Source organism: Macrotis lagotis, chromosome 6 (genome assembly GCF_037893015.1).
Source record: "Macrotis lagotis isolate mMagLag1 chromosome 6, bilby.v1.9.chrom.fasta, whole genome shotgun sequence".
In the NCBI taxonomy this organism is placed as follows: domain Eukaryota; kingdom Metazoa; phylum Chordata; class Mammalia; order Peramelemorphia; family Peramelidae; genus Macrotis; species Macrotis lagotis.
The window spans coordinates 10,112,072-10,125,784 of record NC_133663.1 but is presented as its reverse complement, the minus strand read 5'-3'; the positions used below and the strand labels follow the sequence as shown (position 1 = coordinate 10,125,784).

The window sequence follows — 13,713 nt, the reverse complement described above, 5'->3', positions numbered from 1 at the left end:
AACATTAGAAGATGTGTGTGAATGGATGCTGGGTGGAGGAGGAAGAACCAGAAGGGCAAGATGCAAAAAAACTACAGTAAAATAAATGAAGGAAGGTGAATTCAATTCTGAGTAGCAGAAAAATCAATAACTTAACTCCTTTTTTTTCTGCCAAGACATTTGGAGGCTACTAGGGAAGGGGAGAAATCAATCAATCAATCCCCCAGCATTTATTAAGAGTTGTGCTAGGAGAGTGGCAAAGAACAAGAGAAAACCATTCCTAGTCTGAAGGAGCTTCCAATCTATCTGGAAGAGAGCATGCAGATACAGAGAAAGGGACACAATGGAAAGAAGATAATTCGAGGTTGGATGACACCCAGCTGGGAGGGCGGGCAAGGCTAATGGAATAGGTTTCCCTGTCTTGGTAAAAGGCATGGGGGACCAGTAGGGCAGAATGTTTTCTGTCTAGCCAGATTAGGTTACTGCTATGTTGTTTTTTGTTTTGTTTTGTTTTTTGGTTTTAAGGAAGGGTTCAATTTCAAGGAAGAGGACAGTGTGATAATCATAAGGACAGGTGAAGAAACAAAAGCACATCAATAAAACTTTTTTAATTTAAAGAAAAGGGATTAGGAGTGGAAGAGAAGGGCAGGTTTGATTAAATATCCTCTGGGTTTGGGGTGTGACAGGAAACCTGGATCAAAGTTTTTCACCTAATACCTTAAGTCCGAGACAAGCTGCCTGGCTTGATTGGTCTCCTGGTATCTGTGTGCTTAGCCATGCCCCACCCACCCAGGCTGGCTCAGTTCTCAGATGCCAGGAAGGCTCTTGTATAAGGTCCTTTCCTCCAGGGCAGAGAAGCAGCTGGAGGCACCCAACAGGAGGGCCAACTCAGCTCCCACAAAGGCCCCAGACGCAGCATGACTCTGGGAGGCAAATGGAGGTAAGGGGAAGGGCAGCCGACCAAGAACCTCTCCAATCCCACGGCCAGGGTGGGTGAAGGCGGTTTCATGCTGGCAGGGAATGAGAGCTGGAAGGAGTAGCCGTCTCTAAGGACCCTGCTCCCAGAGGAGAGGCAGCTGGGGGGTCCTGGCAAGAGCTGGGCTTGGAGGCTGGGGGCAGCTTTCTTGGGATCTGATGTGGGAGGGATGAGTGTCTGGGCTTTAAGGGACGTTTGTAACAGATAGAAGCATGTTTTAATGTTTGGCCATTTGATGAAACAAGATTGTGTCTGGCATTGCTATGTGGTATCACAAATGATGGTGGGCTGGGCCCTAGAGGAGCTGGGTCTGAATCCTCCCACACCCGCTGTGAGTCTTTGGGCAAGTCACCACTCCTCTGGTCCTCTGTTTTGTCACCTGTAAAATGAAGGAATTCGACCAGCCAGATTCTAAACCCCCTTCTTGGTTCTAGGCTTGGGGTCTTAGTGACTCTTACCCTAGGAGACCATCAGAAGCCTCAGTTTCCTCAAGTGTAAATCAGGGATCCCAGTATCCTCTCCCTGACAGGGTGGAGATGAGGGAATAGCTGTCGGCTTTGTAAGTTTATTATTTCATCCACATTTTAAAGGGCAGTTAAATTCATTTCTTGTAGATGAAGTTTGTGAACTTGCAATTGGCTGTCAACTTGCTCCAAGCTTGGGAGAAGCTTGTGCATTCTCAGAGTTGGTCAATGGTTCTCACCTCGGAAAAGTGCGGAGTCTGCTTTCATTCCTGACCCTCACTTTCCTTTTGAGACTTTTGTTAGATTTCAACTGAATGTTTTGTCTATGAGGACGGAGTTGGGGAAGGAAGTAGCATTTTATTACAGGGTTTAGTCCTGATAATCTTTGGACTCAGGTTCTTGATTTATAATTTGGAGCTGGAAAGAAACCCTTGCATTCAATCTGTTTTACCCTCTCATCTTACCAAGGAGGATACCAAGGGTTGGGGAGACATGGCATGCCTCAAGAGCCTTGTCTTCATAGGTTTCTTGTTGGTTGAACCTCAGAAGGAACAAAGTCAACTTCATTTTGGATGTTAGGAAAATCAAGGCCCAGACAGGCCAGAGAGCTCTACTGAGATTACAGGGTTGGCCCCTCACTCTGGATGGATGGCACCAGAAGTGGTCAAAGAGTATGTAGGATTGTGGCATTGGATTGACTCTAGTTGAGTCTACTGTCCTTTCTGGCCTCAGATGGCTTCAATTCTCTTTTGGGTTGATGGTTTCCTAACTTGATGGGGTTTTGGCTTAAGAGTCTAGCTGAATCTTTCTTTAAAAATTGTTGATATTTTTGTTTTTATATCACCTTTCTCATGAGGTAAATCCCTTGTGTTCCTCCCCCTCCATCTTTTGTAACAAAGAATTAAAAAACGAAAGGGAAATACGGAGCTTAACAAAAGTAACCAGCACATGAATAATATCAGGCTAAATTCTCAGTGGCCACGTTGGAGGTGGGCAAATCTAAAGGAAGGGGCATTTCCCTTGACCATAGCAATGTGAGGGACAGCTGGGTGTTTGGGTTCCACAAGAATATGAAGGGAGGACTGATAGTTTCCATTACAAAGACTAGGGTCTTCCTATATTGTTGCCTATGGACAGGTCCTGAGTTAAGTAGCCTCCATTTGATCAAAAACAGCCTCACCTGTTTTTTAAGGAAACCAAGGCTTGACCTGTTTGTGCATGCTCAAAGAGATAAGCTGGTCTTGTTCTTGCTCATTGGCATAATGAGCAGGGCAGGAGAAATGTATAGGGGCCAATGAATCAATTTAGATTGTGAGCCCAGCCTATGGGTGGCAAGAGGGGGCAGGAACAAGCCTTTCTCATTGCATAAAAGACCTTGTATTTGGGGCTTTCCTCGCTCCTCTCCCATCTTGAGAGGTGTGCTATTTTGTTGGATAACTTGATAAAAAGTCATTTTAATCACTCTGGACTAGGTATTCATGAGCCATTTAGAACAATTTGGGGACTCATCTGTGATATTAAGGTAAATCTCTTTTACCTGGTATTTTCCAGAAGAACACAAGAAAAAAATGTACACAAATGGCTTGATTTCAAGTCCACTTTCTTGGTGTTTTCTGTGGGGAAGTATCTCAGAGATTCCTGGGAAGACTGGCCCGGGTTTGGAGCTGAGAGTGATTAAAATGACTGGGGGTAAAAACTGTGGTAAGGGGTGATCTCTAGGGTGGCTGAGGAGTCCTCCAGGTGGGAGATCTAGGCTGAAGGAGAGGCCAGAGAATGACAGGGTGCCCTGAGGAAGGGAGGGAACTTCTCCAGACTTGGGGGGCCAGGGAGCCACATGGCCGGTAGCTGGAAGCCAAGGATTGGATCCAGTCTGATGCATGTTCCTCTCCGGGTGTGTGTTGGTTCTATGACCTCTCTTCTGGAAGTGTCTGGGGCGGCGATGTCTGGGTCTGGGACCCTGTCTGAGTTTTAAACTGGGGAATCTGGGGAGGAGTTTTAGAAGGTGGGGGAGGAGGAGGAGGGGGCTCAGCCCCTCCTTCACTGAGCCGGTGGGTAGACATAAGCAGAAGAGGGGAGGGGGACTCAGGAGAAAAAGCGGTGGCTGTCAAGAGCTTAGAAAAGGGAAAGAGACCCCAGGTTTGCACCCTGGGGTGGGGGGTCTTGATCCCATCTGCCATCTTGTTTAGACTTGAACTCTAAACTCAGTTTGGGGCACAGCTGGGAAGAAAATATAAAATCCAGGGGTTATTGAAAGGAAATCCTGTTTAATGCATGTCTCTATTCTACTCTGACTCTCACCATTTTTTTAAGGTTTCTGAATGGGAGTTTGGAAATCACTCCAAGTGTTTTAAAAGAGGGATAATAGTGTGGTTGCACTGTGACAAATTTGTACAGAATGGGAGGAATTAATCTACCTAGACTGCTAAATTAGTTTGGGATTTTTAAACTGTTTTAACATTATTGTAACTGTTGCAAGGAGTTAAAGGAAAGTGGTATTGGGTTAATTAACTAAGAAGAGAAACACCCATGTTATCAGAGATATTTACTGATTTATTTGGGGGAAAAGCTCTAATTCATTTATGTTAGAATAATAATGCTAACACTTGTATTTTCATTTTGGATGGGGCTTTTGGGATGTGAGCTCGGGATTCTTTGTACGAGGTGCTCTGAAGCTTTCATCAAACTTAAACCACTGGAAAGTTTTAGTTGTCCTTTAGTTGTATGGTCCTTTGCCATCAGACTAACCACAGCACAAATAAGAATTGAATTGGAGTTTTAAATGTAATATATATGAGACTAGATTCTTGGAGAATCTGGGTACAGCTGATGTGGGGGGCTCTGATGGATGACTGAACAAATGGCAATAGTGTGGTCACAGCAATGAGTAAGATGTATTTATCAGTTATGTGATTCTTTTGTAATGGCAAAGAGATTATATTTACAATATTTGGTTATCTCCTGGAATATATGATATCTAAATACTTTATTGTTAAAAGCCTGGGATTAACCTGTGATTGCTTTGGAGGGCAATATAGAAGATATCAAAAATTATGACCCCTCCTGGGATAGATCTCTGGGTTCATTAGTAATGTAATAATGGAAGGATTGCTGTCTGGTAATTTGTGTGTTATTCTTATTGCTGTTCTGTTCTATTGGAATTAATAATGCATGTTAGAAATTAAGTCACCTAAGATGTTCTAATGGTTTTAAAGAATTCTGAAAGTAATAATTTGTATGAAAGGGGGCAGCTGGGTGGCACATTTGATAGAGCACCTGTCCTGAGACAGGAGGACCTGAGTTCAAATGTGACCTTAGACACTTAATATAAATGCCCAGCTGTGTGATCTTGGGCAAGTCACTGCCTTGCAAAAACAAAAAAAGTTGTATGTTAAGGATGGCTTAGTAGCTAAACAAGTTTATGTATAGAAGTGTCTAACTATTTATGTAAATTGGGAATATTTTGGAAATATATATATATATATTTCCAAAACTGGTTGTTTGCTTTGAAGTAAGAGCACCTATGTAACATGAGAAAGACAAAAGCAAGAAAGATAATTTGAGCTTTTTCTGTGACAATATTTAACTTAGGTAACCCCTGTGTCAAAGGTGTTTATTTGTTATAAAATACAACAGGCTAGAAGGAGGGTTCTCTTGCCAAGGGGAGTCTGATACGCTATCTTTATATAAAGATAGAGTAGATATGATTTTAGACAAAGGGTTGCCTCTAGTAAGAGGTAGCAGATTAGGTCTGTAGGGCCTGTCATAGTTAAAATACTGGGTTTAGCAAGGACCTGGGAAGCACACTCAGAGCTTTAGGTAGGGGGTTCATTAATTGGGACTGCATTATGACTATAATTGGAATTTAGTGAATTGCACTCACTTGGAAGTTCCAATTAGGTAAGACAACTATTTTAGATCATGGGACTTTTAATCAATTTTCTCTTTATGTGATCAGGATGGTCAGCAAAAAGGAAGCGTTACTGGATCAATGTGTTGTTTTTGGTGCCAAGGAAGCCAGTGGGCTGAAGATGTGCAGTCAAAGGGGCAGCTTCTCAGTATGGCCTGAGGCTAGACCCTTTTGACTTGATTTCCCCAAAGTGATATATGGATAATGTCTCACCTGAAAGAAAAATCTGTCCTAAGACACTTGACTACCCACATGATCTCTGCCTGGACACTGACATTCAATAATTATAGCTATAAAGGAATTTTCCTTTAATATCCTGGATCTTTATAGTTACTAAGCAAAGCAGGAAAAATGTTTTAGGTGAATTGGATTTAATAGACAGAGATAGGTTAGGTGTGTGCTTCTGACACCTGCTATGAGCTACAGGCTAAGATAGGAATTGTTTCCTTAATTTTTTTGTTAGAGGGGATATTTAGCTAAGAAGAATGGGAAATTCTTAGGATAATTACAGTTTCAAGGTCTGATTTAGGGAAAGGAATGTGAGTCAGAAAAGTACATCAGGAAAAGGAAAATATGGGAATATTTTGGGGAAAAATTTGTTTTGATTAAGGATATTGGAGTCATTATTGTAATGAGAGCAAAAGATTGTTTTTGTTTTTAAACCATATGCAGGGTACTCGTTGTACAAGCTTAAGTTAATATGGTAATTCTCAGTGGAATTTGTTCATGTAATAAGGCACTAATGGAAGTTTACTGTGTTAAAGTGAAGTCAATAGGACAGTGAGTAAGGCAAAATGTAAATTGTCATAAGCTCCAGAATCTCATTGTCTTGTGAAGGAAACTGTGTTTTGATCTGAGTAAAATGTTAAGCAGTTTCTCTGCTATAAGACAAGGTCTCAACTAGTCACCAGAGCTGGAGAAGTACATCAGGAAAAGGAAAACATGGGAATATTTTGGGGGGAAAAATGCATTTTGGTTAAGGATATTGGAGTCATTATTGTAATGAGAGCAAAAGATTAAGATTGTTTTTGTTTTTATACCATATGCAGGGTATTATCCATTTGTGGGAAACTGGGAAACTATATTCCTGGAAGACATTATAAAGGGACATTAATAATGTGGGACCACTGCCTACACCCATTTGTCCAAAGGGCTGGTCAGGGAGTTGTTATCTAGACTTAAGGGCCTACTACCTGGGCACAGGATGGGAGTTGGGGCTATGGAACCCAAATTTATATCCTGATTAGATTTTTAAAAAAAAGATTTTATTTAAGGCAATGGAGTTAAGCGACCTCTGAGGTCAGATTCAAACTCAGGTCCTCAGGGTAGCTAGGTGGATAGAGCACCGGCCCTGGAGTCAGGAGGACCTGAGTTCAAATTTGGCTTCAGACCCTTAATAATTGCCTGTGACCTTGGGCAAGTCACTTAACCCTTTCCCCTTGCCAAAAAAAAAATGAATTCCTCCTGATTCCAGGGTTGGTGCTCTATCTACTCTTGATTAGATTGTAAGCTGTAGTAGAAAAATGACCAATTAGACAAGCTAGGGCCTGGACTTGCTGGCTGGCGAAGCCATGCAAACAAATCTTTTTATTGGAGATGGAGGGGTTTGTGGTAAATTGAATGTCTCAAGATAGATGTCCATAGGTGAGAGGAGTAAAAGACCTCAGAAAGTTGACATGTGCTCCCACACAAACCTGGAAAATAGGACAGGTCCATGTCTCTGATAATGAGGAAGCAAAAATTTTGATAGAAGAAAATATCAGTAGTGATGAACCAAGGATAGTGATTTAAGAAAGAAATCACTAGTAAGGTGTGGAACCCCAAATTCTCATTATAAAAGGGGGGAAATTGGTTTTTTTTTTTTTGTAAGGCAAATGGGCTTAAGTGGCTTGCCCAAGGCCACACAGCTAGGTAGTTATTAGGTGTCTCTGAGACTGGATTCAAACCCAGGTACTCCTGGCTCCAAGGCAAGTGCTTTATCCACTACACCACCTAACCACTCCTAAAAGGGAGGAAATTGTGAGGACTCTCTGGGTGTTTGGGTTCCACAAGAATGTGAAGAGAGGATTGTGAGTTTACATTACAAAGTCTAGGGTCTACCTATATTATTGCCTATGGGCAGGTACTGAGATAAGATGAAAGAATTGAGCCTCAGTTTGATCAAAAACTGCCCTACCTGGTTTTTAAATTAAGTTAGTCTTGACCTTCTCCTTTGCTCAAGGAAATCTAGCTGCTCTTGCTCATTAATATGTATAGGGACCAATGAATCAATTTAGATTGGCATGATTGGAATGAGGGGGCAGGAACAAAGCCTTTCGAATTTCATCCAAGACCTTGCTTTTTGGGATTTTGATGATGATAGCGATAATATGCTGATGAAATTCAAGTTCCACATTCCCAAAGCTCTCATAGTTGTGTTTTTGGCCAGCTTCAGATCATTATTTTCAAATTCCCCTCTTTATACTGAATTAATGATGGAGAAAATGTCACAGGTGGTGTGGAGACCTAGGAGCCTGTATGGCTCTCCTCTCTCTCCACCCCTCTGGATGAATATTCTAAGTCCAAAGTATCTTTGGTTGAAGCACCTGGATTAGTATAATGACTGTGCTGATAGGACAGAAAGGATTGGTCTCAGATATTGTTAGGGAGTATTGTGTGTGGGAGTACTATAAATCATCACCCGGTGTCCTTGAGCACCGGAATTTTGTTTGAGTGGGAGAGGGGAGGATATTTAAGCTCTTGCATTCTGGTAAATAAATGGAGATCCTGGAGATCTTTCCATCCTTGTCTCCCAGCCCTTCAACATTCACCTGGGTAAGGGTAAGCTAGCAGGCAGGAACCTAACATCCTGGCAGGAACATAACAAGATATCACAAAGAAAGGATCACTAAGACTTAATGTCTTATTTCAAGGGTAAAGAAATATGCAGTTTGAAATATTTTCAATAGCAGAATGGTGGAGCCATGAACAAACTCTTCTTCCTTAGGACGCTTTTCCCTGCAGATGTCACCTGCTGTCACCAGGGTGAATGAGGTGCTCTTGTCTCATTCCTGTCTGAGAAGCAAGGTTGTGCAGTGGATAGGATTCTGGAATTGGCACCTGCAAGATCTGGGTTCAATTCTTCTGTCAAACACCTAAGATTGGTTTGGCCTTAGACAAGTTACTTAACTTTTTTTGTGCCTCAGTTTCTCCATCTGTAAAATAAAGGGTCTAAGGTTCCTTCCAGCTCTAAATCTAGGCCTGCAAACTTCAGATACCTTATTTGTTGATTGTATATGTATTACCTATGTCAGATTACTTACTATCATGGGGGGAAGGGAAAGGAGGAAGGTAGAAAAATGTAGAACTCAAAAGCTTCCAAAAAGATGAATAGTGAAAGCTATCTTTTTATGTAACTGAAAAAAAAAATTAAAAAGACACCCTGCTTATCTGATATCTCTCTAAACCCCATTTTCCTCACCTGTAAAATGGGCATAATAAGAGCACCCATTTCACAGAATTATTGTTAAGGATTAAATGAGATGGAAAGGTCTTTGCATACCTTAACAAACTATATAAGTGCTACATTAAGATTGAGTGTGAATTTGAAGTTTTTTTTTTTTGAAGTTGTTTTAAAAGTATTATAGCAAATATTAAAGAGTAAGTGAATTGTTTCAGCAGCAATAAACAAGCTACTGCTAGGTACAATTTTGTAACTTTCTCCCTAATATTTCTCTACTTCCAATTTGTTCCAGCTTTTACACATGATATAAAGAGTGATTATAATTTTTCTTTCTAACTCATTTTATCTTCCGAACTTGATGACACAAGCCCTTAATAGGACATGAGCTAGACCTTAGAATGACCTACCTGGACATCTTACAGCCCTTTTCACTGCTTAATGTAGATCTTTTAAATATTTAAAAAAATTTAATTTTCAAGCACATCCCTTCCCTATCTCAATCCCTTGGAAGAAAGAATAAAAAAAGAAAGAAAAAAATAGCAGAAAACCAACTATCAACTAAGTCTGGAAATATGCTGTGTCATGTCCACAGCAAAGGGAAAGATGTCCTTTTGTTCATCTTTTGTGAAGGCCCAAATCTGGTCATTATAATTATATGGTATTCTGATTTTGTTGTGGTTTCTTCTCGGCTTTCCTGTCTTCTAAAGAATGAGGAAACTTGGGGCAGCCAGGTGGCACGGTGGATAGAGCAGTGGCCCTGGAGTCAGGAGGACCTGAGTTCAAATCCAGCCTCAGACACTTCACAATGACCTAGTTGTGTGGCCTTGGGCAAGTCACTTAACCCCATTGCCTGTAAAAAAAAAAACCCAAACAAACAACAAAACCAGACCAACAAAAGAATGGGGGGAACTTTAGGAAAGGGAATCATCATCACCACGAGTTTGCTCTTTTCTGCCCCTGAAGAAAATCATCATTCTTTTCTAGAATTCTTTTTGTCTGTGTTTGTTGGAGAACAAGAGGAAGAGGACAAGTTGCTTGCAATAGCCCTTTAAAAAGAATTAAACACCCTAAATGAAATTCTTTATTTTATTTTTGCAATGGGGTTAAGTGACTTGTCCAAGGTCCCATAGCTAGGTGATTATGAAGTGTCTGAATCTGGATCTGAACTCAGGTCCCCCTGACTCCGGGGCTCTAATCTGCCGTACCACCTAAATACGTATCATTTGAAATTTATGTTGGGTGATTCCCTCAGTGGCCTGAGACTGCTCTAAACTCTCATGAACAAGTAGGTTTTTCCAGGGATGTCTCTCAGAAAGAATGCCTTAGTGAGGACTTTTTAAGGGAAAGAATATTTTTTGAACGCAGATTTTTTAACTGGTTTTATTCTGTGATGATGCAAAAATATTCTGTAAGCAGTTGGGTGGCCCATGCTAGAATTAAAAGGTTGACCTAAGGTGGTGTCTTGTCTTATAAAAGTAGGATTGATTGCCCCAGGGCCATAGAGAAGCTGGAAGTTTGGAAACTGGAATAGGTGTGGTGAGCTGAGTGGTTTGGCAAACTTCTTTTAAGTGTTATGTAAACCTATGCCATTCCTGTAACCAGCTGTAAAAGAGAAAGATTACTAGCAGAGGCTTTTGTGTCCAGGTGTGAGGAGTCTTTTCTTGCAGGGTTTGTTGGTGTGAATGTGCTGAGTGATTAGGTGCAAGTGTGGATTCATATCCTGGTGCCTTGAGGAGCAGAGCCTTCTTGGGATCAGGACCCAAACCTTGAGGACCCGTGTGAGATGAGAGGATCCAAGTGGGTCTCCAGGGGCATGGAAAATGGGATCTGGAGTTAAGCCCAAATTGATAGCCTAATGAGCTCAGGGACTCATGACTCTGGTCCAGGTGCTGAGGGATGAGAATAGTCACTGGTCGGATTTAGTGTCACGTAGTAACAGGGCTGGCAAATTCGAGACCACGGCCTCCTTCCTCCCCTATGTTTCTCCAATACCACCATCATGTCATTCCCTAATCAATATTTCTTAAACAATATACAAGAAACTTAAATTTCTTAAACAATATACAAGAAAATTTAATAAGACAATAACTTTTTTTAATATTATGAATCCAAACTTATTCCTTCATGACATCAAATCAGTCAAATGTATTTCCAAATTATCACATAGAAAATCATTCTAACACAAGCAGCTTTTAAACTCACAATCCTCATAACTCAGACATTAGTACCAAACAAGTTTCATTTAAGACTGAACCAGTAACAAAATAACTTAAACACGAGACTATCCTGGGTAGGTGTGGAGTTGAATACTCCTGAGAAACAAAGGTGACAGGGAGTAGTTAGACAAATGAATCTCATTAAAATGACAGGAATTCTCCCTGTTTGCCTTAGTTTTCTCATCTATAAAATAAGCTGGAGAAGGACGTGGCAAACCATTTCATTCATTGCCAAGAAACCCAAATGGGGGTTACAAAGAGTCCAATACAACTGAACAACTATTTATTAGAAAATGGATGCAAATTTAAGAATCTGTATCTCATTATCTTAACTCAAACAGCTTCTTTTATAGAAATAATTTTTAATGTACTGAATTTCTCCTTTATCATATAAAATGTTCTTAAACAAAACCAATGACTTATCAAGCTTTTATTTCAACTCAGGTGACTCTGGCATTATTTTACCTATAACAAACTAACCAATGAATTATTACTAATTGGTTGCAATTCTGTTATCTTCCAGGAATGAAAAAACTTCATCTTAATTTTAACTGCAAGCTTATAAAAATTCATTGAGATATTCTTAGCTGTTGTAAAAATCTTTAATAGCTTACAAAAGCTGTTAAAAAAGTTATATCATTCATTAAAGTATAATATTCTGTAATTTCCAAAACAAGAAAGTTACATGTTTCAATTTTTTTTTTTTTTAGGTTTTTGCAAGGCAGTGGGGTTAAATGACTTGCTCAAGGCCACACAGCTAGGTAATTATTAAGTGTCTGAGGCTAGATTTGAACTCAGGTCCTCCTGACTCCAGGGCAGATGCACTATCCACTGTGCCACCTAGCACATGAACTCCTTTCAGACAGTAGAAACATCTAGCCTGGGCTTTAAGCTTAGATTTTTCTTTCTCTTTGTTTTTTTCCTCATACATATGCTGAGTTATCTCTTTAACTCATCAATTACAATCTACTATAGTAGAAATTAGGCCCCTCTCTCCCACCTTGAGAGAGGTGTGCCATTTTATTAAGATATCTTAATAAAAACCCTTTTAATCACTCTGGACTAAGTATTCACAAGCCATTTATAACACTAGTCCACCCTATAACATTTTCTCTGCCATCATTTGGATTCCCTGACCAGGAAAGCATTTGGCTTGGACTCCAGAAGACTTGCTTCTCAGTGTCCTTGGGAATGACCAAATCTGGGTTTGGTCTGGCTCCCACCCTTTCCATCGCTATGGTTGAACCTAGGGTAACCATGGATGTGGCAGGCCAAAATCAGGGGCTGTTACTAGGTATCCTCAGTGGAGACAGGATAGACCTGACAACCCAGAACAGAAGCTGAGGAGAAAAGGTCCAGGAGTCACCTGGAAAGAGATGCATTTGGCATCCTAAAAGAGCCCATCTTACCAATCCAATCAACAGCGTGTCAGTAGAGCTTATCAGATTCCCAGTAAGGAGTTAACTCCAGAAGATAGGAGACCAAAGACAAAAGACACAACTTAGGTTCAGTCACCAGGAAGCAGAGCTAAAATAAATTCTCAGAAGCCTGATCCTGGTGTTAGGCACAATAACTGGGACCAAGTATGACCTGTTAACCTATCAAATGAGATGAAGAAAGAATAACCAAAGCTCCAAGCTCCAATAGAGAAATTAAGGCTGAGGATCATAGCAAACAGATGAAAATGCTGGAACATAATGAACTACTATGGATTAAGAGAAACCAAATGGTAACCCCAGAAGAAAAAGGATGCTATGAGAGTTCTAAGTACAGCCTCAGAGAAAAGAATAATACTGGTCACAAGGAAGAAATTGAAGTAGGGGAAATGTTAAGAAAAATCTATTTTTTTAATTAATCTGTTCCCTCTGCATTGACCCTATACCTTCCATTAACTCTGGTCCCACTGCCTCAATTGTTCTGCTTATAAGATGAAGGCAATGAACTTTTAGTAAAGTACTGTGCCCCAAACTGTCAAGGAAAGATTCCTGTAAATCCCAGTCCCCAGGCACAAAACAAGACTCCAGCAACTAAACAATGGATGCTGCCTTAGCCTGAAAAGATTAAGTCTCTGCACAAATAAGCTTATTACTTTGTCTCTGTCTTTAAGCTTGCTCACTCAGTTATTTCTTGATTTCCTTCAGAAGATTAACCTGCTCTGAGGGAGCATAGTTCCCCAAATAACCTTTCACTCCCCTATGTACTTCTTTACTATGTATTCCAGCATGCTTCTCTCCTTTGGAGAACAACCTGCTCTTGGGGGGCATCATCCCCAAACTGAACCACCCACCATCATCATGCAGCTGGATCCATGTTAATCTAAGCCCAATCAATGTCTCGTGGCTGGTCCTTTTCCCCCCTTTCTTAATTGTGCTGTTCTCCCCAGACCAAAGTTCTTCCGTACTTAAATTTATTGTCTTAAGATCTCTTTACTTTGCTAATGAACCTACCCAGTGAGCTTTTTGTAACTTGTGAAATTTTGAAACAACCTGTGAATTAAAATTTATGCTTTTTCTTAAAAAAAAATAGGAGGTCCTTCTGTAAATACATATGTACCTCAAATTTTGGGAGTCTACAGGACAAGTGAACATACTTGAAATTATAAATCCAGGTTCAGTTGGATCCCCAGATTAAAGTTCATAATTTCTAATATTCAAAATAAATTAACCATTAAGTTGTTAGAAAAAAAAATGACTACTTGAAGACAAGTTGCTTCAAAGCAGTAAAAAAAG

At 40.4% G+C, this 13,713-nt stretch overlaps 1 protein-coding gene across 2 annotated transcripts in view; it reads left to right on the top strand.

Moving 5' to 3' along the window:
• The first annotated feature begins 801 nt into the window (after window positions 1–801).
• The window catches only part of GAL3ST2 (galactose-3-O-sulfotransferase 2), a 61,194-nt gene continuing 48,282 nt past the window's right edge, over window positions 802–13,713 (top strand). Inside the window, exon 1 of one of the 2 annotated variants that reach the window (XM_074190672.1) lies at window positions 802–919. In XM_074190672.1, coding sequence (XP_074046773.1) covers window positions 897–919 — 23 coding nt within the window. In that variant the 5' untranslated portion in view covers window positions 802–896. Of the gene's footprint in view, window positions 920–944; window positions 2,942–13,713 lie in introns of those variants that run through there. The other variant, XM_074190671.1, reaches the window with a different exon arrangement.